At 37.3% G+C, this 13298-nt stretch overlaps 1 protein-coding gene across 1 annotated transcript in view; it reads left to right on the forward strand.

The window, feature by feature from the left end:
• The window catches only part of FAM227B (family with sequence similarity 227, member B), a 237284-nt gene that overhangs the window by 28792 nt on the left and 195194 nt on the right, over positions 1-13298 (forward strand). The window contains exons 8-9 of the mRNA XM_006831867.1: positions 733-859; positions 10407-10544. Of these exons, the coding sequence (XP_006831930.1) occupies positions 733-859; positions 10407-10544 (265 nt within the window). The remainder of the gene's footprint in view (positions 1-732; positions 860-10406; positions 10545-13298) is intronic.

The following is a 13298-nucleotide window of genomic DNA, read 5'->3' on the forward strand; positions in this document are numbered from 1 at the left end:
ACACACACACACACACACATGGTGATTGGTGGTTATGTGCCGTGGAATCGGGTCTGACTCATAGCGACCCTGTACAGGGTTTCTGAGTAAATCTTACAGGGAGAAGAAATCCTCATCATTCTCCTGTGGAACAGCTGGTAGTTTCCAACTGCTGACCTTGCTGTTCGTAGCCCGATTCCTAACCACTACACTACCAGAGCTCCCTATATATACATATATTGTTGTTGTTGTGAAGTGCCGTCGAGTCGATTCCGACCCATATAGGGTTTCCAAGGAGCAGCTAGTGAGCTTGAACCACTGACCTTGCAGTTCAAAGGACTTTGCAGTCTGGCGCATTAACCCACAGCGACACAACAGGACTCCAAATAAGATTTAGTTATACAAAAATGCTTTTAATTTTGATGACCCATATACATTACTTTCTACTAGAAAATAAGAAACACAAAGCTAAATGAAATAAGTGGATAATAACAAAACCGTAATTGTTAATGTCATCCTTTACCCAAATTAAAATTTTCCCCAAAATTATAACAGATATTCAAGTTGACTGACATAACTTTCAACCTCTTCTTTTCTAATCCCTCAAGAAAAGATACAGAGAAGTATTAAAATGACCAGAATCAGGTTATAAAATGGGCATGTATATTTTGTGAACTAAATAATAATTCATTGGTAGCTGAGAAATGGTATCTAAAATATAAAACAATTCTAAGATGACTCTATTTTTGGTAGATATATCCTGATTGTTTGGCGCAAGCTATCTATGCAACATTTCAGGAAGCATTTCCAGAATCCAGTAACCTATTTAATGATGAATTTAAAGAAGATTTAGGGAATAACATTTTTCTTTGGTTGTCAGGTATGAGTATATTATATAAGTTTGAATTTTACTATTTGGTTTTCTAAAGGAAAAAAGAAAATGTTAGTTTATTACTTTACAAAATATACTATGTCAATGTCTATGTTTAAAAATAATGATGGTTATTTCTTTGCTTCCGAAAATTTTGGTTAACCAAAATAACTATATAATTCCATAACTCTTCTATAGCTCTAGAAGCCAAATAATTTTATAGACACTGCAACTATTGTGGAAAACTGAATCACCAGAAGAAAAAAGTCATACCATATATAGTCTACATTTGAAAGATACATACTTTAAGCTGCTTTTGAAATGCTACTTATTTTTATAGCAAAGAATATTGGATGAAGTAATTTCTAAAGCTAATTGAGTTCCTTGTATAATACAATGATTAATCAAACAAAAATTATTTTTTCCAGTCATTGTGTGTATGGAGATAAGAGTAGTAGGCCTGAAGGGTTGAAGGACAGTAATAACCTCTCTACTATAGCAATTAGCTTCAGATTTAGAAGTTATTCTTCTTGTGTTTTGTTGAATCAATTACAATTGATAACAACTGCATAGGATTGTTGTTGTTGTTATGTGCCTTCAAGTTGGTTCCAACTCAGTGACCCAGTGTAGGATTTCCAAGGAGTGCTCTATAGGATAGATGGAGCAATGCTGCCCTGAGGTGGTTTCTTTACAAAAGCAGATAACCAGGTCTTTCTCCCTTGGAGTCCCTGTTGTTGTTGTTGTTATGTGCCATCGAGTCGGTTCCTACCCATAGCAACCCTGTATAGGGTTTCCAAGGGTGTAAATCTTTACAGGAATAGAAAGCCTCATCTTTCTTTCACGGAGCAGCTCGTCGTTTCGAACCGCTGACCTTAAGGTTCGCAGCCCGATTCATAACCACTACGCTACCAGAGCTCCTTAGGTGGGTTCAAATGGCCAGTCTGTTGATTAGCAGCCAAGCACTTAACCATTGTATCATCAGGGCTCCTTAGAAATTTAGATACTTGAGTTTGACTGTAAAGTATAACGATGTAGTTTCATATTCCAGGAATCACCTTCCCAACAGTCTTTTTTTTTCTTTCTTTCTTCCAGATATATTAGTATAGACTACCAGAAACTATTGAGTGTTTTCCATTGGATGAACTTAGTACCCTTGTAAAAAAAAGCTCAATTGACTGTAGAAGTATATGAGTTTATTTCTGAACTCTTGATTCTATTCTATAGTCTATGTATCTAACATTATACCAGTACCAGATGGTTTTGATTACTGTAGCTTTATGTTATATTTTGAAATTGAGAATTTGAGTCCTCCAACTTTGTTTTTTTACAAGATTTTTCAGCCATTTTGTCTCTTTTTTTTTTTTTTAATGTTTTATTGTGAATTATGTGATAGTTTACATGGGAGAACATCAGTCTCACATTCATTCTATCGTATATTGTCTCATTGCCATGGTTACAATCCCCTCCATGCAATCCTTCCCCTGTACCCCCCAGGTCTTCAGCACACAGTCGCTCTCCCTCTCTGGATCTAAAGTCCCCAACAGCTCCATCACTCTACGTCATCATCTCTGGCTCCATTTCAGGCATCACTGCTTCTCTGGGTAGGGTCCCGCTCTCTGCTCTTCTCCCTTGATGGTCCTAGGGACCTCCGCTCCTCCTTGCTATAAAACGTCCACCTTTACATTTCTGACCCTCACAAACAGTCCTGATAACAATTATTCACTATTGTATCATAAGAGACCCGTCTGCATTCCATTGCATCAGCCCCACCTAGTCAGATTGAATACTACTCACTGGAGATTCTACCTTCCTCCAGGCCCTCTGGATCTAGGTTCCCTCTTGAAAGCTTGTAAGCCAGTCACTTCTTGCCTTTGTAGCCCCCCACCCCCTATTTTGGGTAGCCAATGTCCAAGTTGCCCATCCCTGTCTACTCTGTTTGTGGAGGGGGTGGGAATGATTATTACTGTAAGGACTTGTTCCCTCTTTTGAGCTACTGCTTCCATAGGTGTAGGTCAAGTTCATCATCAAATTGTATGAGAATACTTTTTTTTTTTCCTCTTCTTTTTACTTCTGGTTGAGCTCTGATCATCCACTCATTGAAGCCAGGATAAGTGGGTTTTATATGCAAGTGTGGGTGTTCTTATGCATATGCCCTCTCTTCTTATCAGCTGGACGCTTCACTCTCCACTCTAGTCCTCTGTGGCTATGTCACTGACTCTGGGCCCAAGAGTCCCCAGGTCTTGCCACACTGCTGGTCAACCAGTCTTCACCCAGGTTCACAGAAGTCTATTGAACATTGTAGGGCTTAGCTTACCACATCATTGCTGTTTTTTCCCTCACTTCCCCTTATCGGTGTCAAGCGTGGTCACCAATCAGAGCGTGTATTCCTACTGAGTCTTAGTCTTGGAAGGGGGTTTGCACTGAGGGGACCCGACCACTTGCCTTGATGTTTCCTGGGCAAGCAAGTTGCTTGTTCCTGTAGTAACAGTCGGTCTGCCTATGTTGTTCTATATTTTTTTCTGTAGGTCTTTCTTTCAAGAAGTATCTTCTGTCCTTCTAGCCACTCCAGGCTGGTCACTCTCCACTGTAGTCCTCTGTGGCTATGTCACTGACTCTGGGCCCAAGAGTCCCCAGGTCTTGCCACACTGCTGGCCAACCAGTCTTCACCCAGGTTCACAGAAGTCTATTGAACATTGTAGGGCTTAGCTCACCGCTTCATTGCTGTTTTTCCCTCACTTCCCCTTATAGGTGTCGAGTGTGGTCACCAATCACAGCGTGTATTCCCGTTGAGTCTTAGTCTTGGAAGGGGATTTGCACTGAGGGGACCCGCCCACTTGCCTTGATGTTTCTTGGGCACATTTGTGTCTCTTGTAATTCCACATGATTTTAGAAACAACTTCATTTTCTAGAAAGACTGCTGTGAAAAACACAGTAGCAGAGATGTATTGGTGGGCTTGTCAAATAGACTTCACACAGCCAAAGAAAGAACCTATTAACTTGAAGATTGTTGTTGTTGTGATGTGCTGCGGAGTCGGGTCTGACTCAGAGCAACCCTGTACATGGTTTCTGAAGCTTTAAATTTTTACCGGAGCAGAAAGCCTCATCTTTGTCCCGCAGAACAGCTGGTAGTTTTGAACTGCTAACCCTGAGGTTTGCAGTCCAATTGAGAGATTATCTATATGAAATCCATTGACACAGGACATTTGGAAGCTGTGGGACAACATCAAATAGTCTCACATACATACATATTAATAATTGGATGCAAAAGGAGAAGAGAGAGAAAACATAGATAGCAGAAGAAATATTTGAGGACAGAATTACTGAGATTTTCCAAAATAAAGAAAGGATTATCTTTCCAAAAAATTCCTGTAACAACTACCTATTCATATGTTAAAAAACAGTCTTGTGAACCTTGATCCATAGTCATATTCTAAGCAAAAATTAACTGAAATGGATTATAGTTCATACAGAAAACCTAAAACTATAAACCTTCTATGAGAAAACATAGCAAGACATTTTTGTGGCCTTGGGTTAGGCAGTATTTCTTAGATAAAAGTATTAAAAGCATGATGCATAAAAGAAAAGCCTTAATAAATTGGACTTGCAAAAAACATGTGGGGGCCATGCCTGACTTTCCCTGACTTCACAAGTGGGAAAGAAAATCCAACTCAAAATCAGCTGAAGGCCAATTCTTATGAAGCGAAGGTCAAGCATGCCTCCACCCTGCAACCTTCTTTACCCTCTTCTGATCCCAATTATCCCTCCCACAGCACTGTCTGCTTCACATTTGAGTTCGACGATCCATTGCACTGGCCATACAGAACTCATAACAATGTTCATGATCATGGGGTTCATTAGGGAAATGAACAGGGACAATTCAGGATCAGAAAGGATGCAGTTCTCCAATCAGGAATGCCTCTTGTCTACCATACTGCAATCATGTCTCAGTCTTGTCTTCTCAGCCATGTGGTCCCTTGGCTTCTGCCCTGCTTGGGCAAGCATTACAAAGCTCTTTTAGCTAGTCTGTGAATGCCCAAAGGGCACATGCTGCAAACCAGCCTCCTACCCGTAGGCACTCAGCTTTACTCAGTCCATGGCTTAAAGCCCACAGTTGCTCTGTCTCTCCATGCCCCCACCTCTGCCATCACCTCTGCTGTTGCCACTTTCCTAGTAGGTATCACACACTCCATTCATGCTTTTCCTTCTCGATGGTCCTAAGATTGTCCTTCCTTCTGAAATTGCTCCTTTTAAACTTAGCTGGATGGCAAAATTAACCGAACCCAGCCTTAGAATGATTGGTCACACCCAATCACTTGGTGGGAAATAAGAAGACATTGGATAAAAAAAGCCATATCAAGTAAGTTCAACATACCACAAACTTCATCAAAATAAAGGATACTATTACAAGAATAATACATTAGCCAGAGGTCAGGAGAAAAATATTTATATATCACAAATATTCTAAAGAATGTGTTTCCAGAATATATGAAGAACTCAAATTCAGTCAAAATAATATAACCATCCCAGTTAAAAACTGAACAAAATATTTTACTTCATCAAAGAGAATTTATATGCATCTAATACTGCATTCCCAAATTATTGTTATAACTATAATAGCACAGGAAGATATTGAAAAACTGTCTAAATAATTGATAGAGCAAGGAAAACAAAATACAAAAAGAATATGGAATTAGTAATTCAAATAGCATGATTAAAAAAACAAAAATTCTCCATCTATTCAGCCACAAATCCCCACATATTTCAAAATATTCAAATCATGTAGGACTTGTCTTACCACAACACAGTGAGGTGCAAAGTATGATAATAAAAAAAAAAAAAAACAAGCAAATAGAACAGAAAGTCTTCATGTATTTAGAAAATAAGAAATATGAGCGTAAGTAAAAAATATTGCCACTGGGTTTCCATTTCATACATGCACAGGTCTATTTAAACAAAACATGTTGAAACATGTCTTAACGACCAGTGCTGCAGCCAAGTTCTCCAGTAATATTTCATCTTGTTAGGTGCCTCCAAAAATAAAACTCTCTATGCAAAATAGTAACTTCCAAGGAGATCTGCTAGCAGAGTCGGTTAAATTCAAGGCAGAGAGATCAGCTGCGATGATTAGGGCAACTGTTTGAGGAACTCCAAAGGGGGAATCTTGATAGATTTTCTCAAAGCACTCAGAACATTAATGAGGGCTTGTTATGAAGTAGTTTTAAGATAATTGAAAACTGCATTAGTGAGAAAAAGACAAGGAAAGTTGTGCCAAGGAATGTGCTTCCATCATGAGAATATACCTGCTCTTTCTTTGAGGGCAGCAAGGGCTGTCCTAGGAGAAATTCACTGGGGAAACTAGAGCCCTGATCTTGCCCATTCAGACTTCTTTTATGTTCCTGAAACTCAGAAAGAAAATAGGAATATGATTTGAATCCCTTAAGAATTCCAAAAGTGCTATTTGATGTAGTGTAAATGGGAGAGCACAGGATTTGGGGGGGATGGTTAGAGAAAGAGAACATTGCCTTAAGAGTAAACAGACCTAGTTGGAGGATATGTCTAGAAACAATAGCTTCATATTTTGACTGTCTGTTTGATAAAGTGGTGTATGATTTTTTTGTAGCAATACTTTTTGACTTACCTTCATATATGCCTAAATAATCCACTGGTCAAACAAGAAAACATAATAATCCACTATAAGTAAAATAATTGACTCAGAAATATTTTAAAAAAAGGAGATACAGATAACCAAAACTTTAAAAAGTGATAATCACCCACATTCAGAGACAACCATGCTATTATTAAGACAATATCATGCATATCTACAATCAAACACAAAAATTAAAATTGTTCTTCTCATAAGCACATATCATAAGTGTATTTTTATGTAAATACATAATTGTTGTTAAGTACTGTCTAGTCAAGTCTGACTCATAGAGACCCTGTTCAGGGTTTCCAAGGAGTGACTGGTCAGTTTGAACCATCAACCTTGTGATTCAAACTGACCTTATGATTCAGTACTTTATGTCACAACACTACACCAGGACTCCAAAAGACACATTTAGAAGATAATTTTTAATACCTGCTCCATAGTTCACTGTATGAGTTTATTATTATTGAATATTTAGGTCCTGATCCAGTTTCTACAATGATTTAACTTCCCCTTTTAATAGAATCTTATCTTCTAATAGAATCCGGATCCCGTATCTTCTGACCACATTTATAAAACTACCTAAGGTTATGAGCCACCACTCCTCTGTCAGTTTGTCATACTGTGGTGATTTGACTTCTGCTTTGATACTTGATAGTATACCACTAGTATTTCCAATACTAAGGGTCACCCCTGGTGGACAGGTTTCAGCAGAGCTTCCAGACTGAGATAGAAAAGAAGGATTTACAGAAAGCCATCATAGAAACATAAATTTACAATAGAATATCATTTGATTTTATAAACAGTGCTTGCTTGGAGTTTGAACTGTGTTTAATTCAGAATAAAAGGTATTTTGTATATAGATCTTGAAGTTTGACTTTATCTTTAATAAATCCTTACAAAAATAGTTTTCTAGTAGTAATGACTAGCTTCTTCTGTTAAAATTTTTTTAAATCTAAACTTTTAAGTAGAATATCAACATGTTCAAATCAGTGTGCCTTATAATTCAAGGAGATTAAAACACCTCAAATTTTATCTTGGAACAAAGTTAATATTGTTCAATTTTTTATATTTTGTGGTCTAATATAATATGACGCAACATTAAGAAAAAAGTATGAATCTAGGAAAATAGGAAGTCATAAAAATAAAATGGAGTGCATACTATTGATATCCTAAGCATTAGTGAACTGAAATGGACTGATATTGGCCATTTTGAATCTGATAATGATGTGGTTTATTATGCTAGGCATAACAAATTGAAGAGGAATGGCATCCATTCATTGTCAAAAAGAACATGTGTAGATCTATCTTGAAATGCAGTGCTTTCTGTGAAAAGAAAAATGAATTAAAATTACTACTCAAATTTACTCACCAACCACTAAAGCCAATGATGTAGAAATTGAAGAATTCTACCAGCTTTTTCAGTCTGAAATTTATCAAACATGAAATAAAAATATATTGATGTTTAGAATGATGAAGGATCAGTTGTTGAAAACTGTGACTTTGGTGATAGAAATGATGCTGGAGATCATATGACTGAATTTTTCAAGATCAATGACTTACTTATTCATTTCAAACATCTTTTTCAGGAACATAAACAGCAACTATACATGTGGACCTCGCCAGATGGAATACGTAGGAATCAAATTGACAACATATATGGGAAGGATGATGGAGAAGCTCAATATTATCAGCCAACTGTGGAACAGACCATCAATTGTTCATATGCATTTAGCTTGACTCTGTATAAAATTAAAACAAGTCCAAGAGAGTCAATATTCAATTTTGTTTATATCCTATCTGAATTTAGACATCATCTCAAGAACAGATTTGACACATTGGACATTAATGACGGAAGACCAGAAGAGTTGTGAGATAACATCAAGATTCATACATGAAGAAAGCAAAAAAGTCATTTTAAGAACAGGACAGAAAGGACCAAAATGGATGTCACAAGAGATTTTGAAACTTGCATTTCAGAGAAGTTAAAGGGACTGAAAGACATAATGAAGTAGAAGAGCTGAAAAGAAAATTTCAAAGGGCAGCTTGAGAATACAAAGTCAAGTATTATAATGAAATGTGCAAAGACCTGGAGTTAGCAAACCAAAAGGGAAAAACATGCTCAGCATTTATCAGGCTGAAAGAACTGAAGAAGAAATTCAAGTCTTAGGTTGGAAATTCTGAAGAATTCTATGGGGAAAATATTGAATGACTCAGGAAACATCAAAAGAAGATGGAAGGGATACCCAGAGTCACTGTGCCAAAAGGAACTGATGGACATTCAACCATTTTAAGAGGTAGTGTATGATCAAGAACATATGGTACTGAAAGAAGAAGTCAAAGCTGTACTGAATGCATTGGCAAAAAGCAAGGCTCCAAGAATTGATGGAATACCAAATGAAATATTTCAACATCAAACTGATGCAGTATTAGATTCATTCAGTTTTCTATGCCAAGAAATTTGGAAGACAGCTACCTGGCCAGCCGATTGGGAGAGATCCATATCTGTGTCCATTCCAAAGAAAGGTGACTCAACTGAATGCAGAAATCATTCAGCAATATCATTAATATCACTTACAGGTAAAATTTTGCTGAAGGTAGTTAAAAAATGTTTGTAGCACTACATTGAAAGGCAGCTGCCCAAAATTCAAGCTGGATTCAGAAGAAGACATGGAATGAAGGATGTCATTGCTGATGTTGAATGGACCTTAACTGGAAGTAGAAAATCCAGAAAGATATCTACTTGTGCTTTCTTGACTATGCAAAGATATTTGACTCTGTGGATCATAACAAGCTCTGGATACCATTGTTAAGAATGTGAATTCAAGAACACTTCATTGTACTCATGAGGAATTTGTACATAAATAAAAAAAATAAGCAGTTGACCCAACAGAACAAGGGGATAATGCATAGTTTAAAATCAGGAAAGGTGTGCACCAGGTTTGTAGCCTTTCATCTTACTTATTCAATCTGTATACTAAACAGATAATCTGAGAAAGTAGACTATATGAAGAAGAACATAGCATCAGGATTGCAGGAAGAAGGCTCTTTAACAACCTGTGATATGCAGATGACACAACCTTGCTTGCTGAAAGCATAGAGGACTTGAAGTACTTACTTGAGGATCAAAGACCACAGCTTTCAATATGAATTGTACCTCAATTTTAAAAAAAAATTCTCAAAACTGTACCAATAAATAACATCATGATAAATGGAGAAAAGTTTGAAGTTTTCAAGAATTTCATTTTACCTGAATGCACTATGCCTGTAAAAGCTGGACAATGACTATGAAGACAGAGAAGAATTGATGCATTTGAATTATGGTTCTGGCAAAGAATATTGAAAGTATCACAGACTACCAGAAGAATAAACAAATCTGTCTTGGAGGAAGTACAGCCAGAATGCTCCTTAAAAGCAAAGATAATGAGACTTTGTCTCATGGACTTTTGATGTGTTAGTCAGAGGAACATGTTACCAAACATTATGTTTGGTAAGGTAGAGGATCAGTAGAAAAGAGGAAGGCTCTTAAGGAGATGGATGTGCACAGTAGCTCGAACACTGAGTTCAAACACGACGACAGTTATGAGAATGGCATTGAATTGGGGCAGTGTTTTGTTCTATTTTACATAATGTTGCTATGAGTAAGAAATGACTCAATGACACCTAACCGTGACAACAAGGTTCTAAGTTAGAAGATGCTATCAAGTTTTAGTTCTTTTCTAATTCACTGTTTTGCATTATAAAGGTATTAATATCTCTGTATTGAATTTCCTTTATTTGAAACTTAAGTTGACAAAATTCACAGGGCTTTTGAAAGGTTGAAATGTATAATAGTAATAAATATGCTTAGACAAAAGACATTTTCAAAGTGTTAATTTCTTTTTTTAAATGTGCACTTTATATGAATAGGTTTAAAACCTCAAAAAGGCTTTTGGACCCACTGGAAACTGAAAGGACTCACCACAACAACCATACATGGTAGTAAGAAAGCACCTGAAAAATCTCTAAACGATATGATTGCAAGTAGTCAAGAACGCATAATGGCTAGTAAGTAGATTTATCGCAAACTGCAGAATGGAATTGATAGCCAAAACCAAGCATATTAAGTCATTAGTCAGAATTGTCTTTGGTAAAAGATCTTAAGGTAACACTATATATAGATTAGTGCTATAATAATTTGATTATTATATTGAATTTTTTTATTGTTATAAAAGTATGATGTGTGACAAAAAATTTCCAATTTTTCTGTGATGTTACTTTTAGTTTTAATTTTCAAAAAAGTTTTTGTCTTCATGTACACTATATTTTTCTCACCTTTAGCTATATTCTTACTGATTAATAATGTGTTTTACTGTGATATGTTTCGAAGTTTTACTCAGTAAATTTGTTTTGTTTAGATAAAATTATAAAAATATCTACCTGTATTTTTTCCTGGTGTTTTTTGATTTCTATGTTTTATTAACTTTTTAATTCATTTGGAAATTATTTTGTTACAGAAAGTTGTATTCCAATATTTTACTTTTCTTTTTTTAAACCCACTGTTGTTATTGTTTTGAGCTGTCAAGTCGATTCAATTCATAGTGGCCCTGTATGGGTCGTCCAAGGAGCAACTGGTGGGTTTGAACCATGGATCTTGTAGTTAGCGGTCCAGTGCTTATCCTATAGCATCATGTTGTTGTTGTTGTTGTTGTTAAGTGCCATCAAGTCATTTTAGATTCACAGTGACCCTGTATAGGGTTTCTGAGAAGCAGCTCATGGGTTTGAACTGCCGACCTTGTGGTTCATAGTCAAGTGCTGATCCTACAGCACCACACCAGGAGTCCCAGTTATGGATTATTTGAAATAATACTTTCATTGGTTATGTTTTTATGTTACCTTCTGTTCCCTTGAGCTGTATGCCAAATTCATACATCAGGACCACATTTCTCAGTTCCTCTGCATCAGTAAGTTTTATAAGGCAAGTTTATTTCTCTCTTGTTTATATTGCCTCCTAAGCTGCAGGAGCTCTGGTAGCGTAGTGGTTACGAATCGGGCTGCGAACCTTAAGGTCAGCGGTTCGAAACTACCAGCCGCTCCGCGGGAGAAAGATGAGGCTTTCTACTCCCGTAAAGATTTACACCCTCGGAAACCCTGTACAGGGTCGCTATGGGTCGGAACCGACTCGACGGCACTTAACAACAACAACAACAAAGCTGTAGTAGATTGGAGTCCCGGTGTGGCACTGTGAGTTAATGTGCCAGACTGCAAAGCCGTTTGAACTGCAAAGTCGGTGGTTCAAGCTCACCAAGTCACTCCTGGGAAACCCTATACAGGGTTGCTACTCAACAGCACTTAACAACAACAACAAGCTTTAGTAGAGTCCTAGTGTGGCGCTGGAAGATAAGCACTGGACCACAAGGTCACTTTGAACCACAAGATTGGCAGTTCAAACTCACCAGCCACTCCTTGGAAACCCTATACATGATCACTATGAGTCAGAACCAGCTTGACAGCTATTAACAACAACATGATGTAGTACTTGGACTCCTGGTGTGGCACTGTAGGATAAGCACTAGACTACGAACCACCAGATGCTTCTCAGAAATACTGTACAGGGTCATTATGAGTCAAAAATGACTCAACAGTACCTAACAACAAGCTGTCCTACTTAAGGTGCTCTGGTAGCATAGTTGAGATGCTCTGCAGTTCGAATCTACCAGCCACCCCACAGCAGAAAGATGAGGCTTTCTGCTCCCATAAAGATTTACAGCCTTCAAAACCCTATGCAGGTTTGTCATGAATCACACAGCACATAAGCACAACCATAACCATCACACTCTAGTACTTAACATTGGTCTGATGCTGAGGACAATTTCTGACCATTATGTCAGAATCTCTAGCAGGAAAACTGAGACCCAGGTTATTGGCTTTTTACTCACTCTTAATGCTTTTTCTATAATCATTATGAAATGTTCCTTTATCTCTCTGATAATACTTTTATTTCAGTTCTGTTTTCTCTGATATTAATGTGGTAACTTCAGTTTTCTTATCCTTGTATGCATGGAGTATCTTTCACATAATTTCCCTTCCAACCTGGTTGTGTTTCGGTGTTTTAAATGTACTTGTTGTAAATAGCCTATTGTTCCGTCTTGCTTTTTCAGTTAGTCTGACAATTTTATTTTAATTGGGGTGCTTACTTCTTTAAGGAGTCCTCAGCCGTAAGATCAGTTTAAACCACAAGGTTGGCAGTTCAAACTCACCAGCCACTTCTCAGAAATCCTATACAGGGTCGTTATAAGTTGGAACCAACTCCATGGACCTTAAGGAAAAAAAAAAAAAAAAATCTTCAAAGTGGCTTAGAGCAAAGATGACAGTTTAAGAACTAAGGTGTGCCTAACTCAAACTATGGTATTTTCAGTAGTCTCATATATATGTGAAAGTTAGACAATGAATAAGGAAGACCATAGGAGAATTGATACATTGAATTATGGTGTTGAAGGAGAATATTAAAAGGACCATGAACTGCTAGAACAAACAATCTGTGTTGGAAGAAGTACAGCCAGAATGCTTCGTTCGAGGCCAGGATGGCAAGACTATGTCTCTCATAGTTCAGACATATTCTTAGGATGGATGAGTCCCTACAGGAGGACATCATGCTTGGTAAAGTGGAGGGTCAGAGAACGAAGAAGATCCTCCATGAAATGGATTGACACAGTGGTAGCTGCAGTGGGCTCAAGCTTAGCAACAATTGTGAGGATGATACAGAACCATGCAGTGTTTCATTCTGCTGTAAATAAGGTTGCTATGAGTTGGAACTGACTG

The sequence above is a fragment of the Chrysochloris asiatica genome, unplaced genomic scaffold (genome assembly GCF_000296735.1).
Source record: "Chrysochloris asiatica unplaced genomic scaffold, ChrAsi1.0 scaffold00004, whole genome shotgun sequence".
Taxonomy (NCBI): Eukaryota; Metazoa; Chordata; class Mammalia; order Afrosoricida; family Chrysochloridae; genus Chrysochloris; species Chrysochloris asiatica.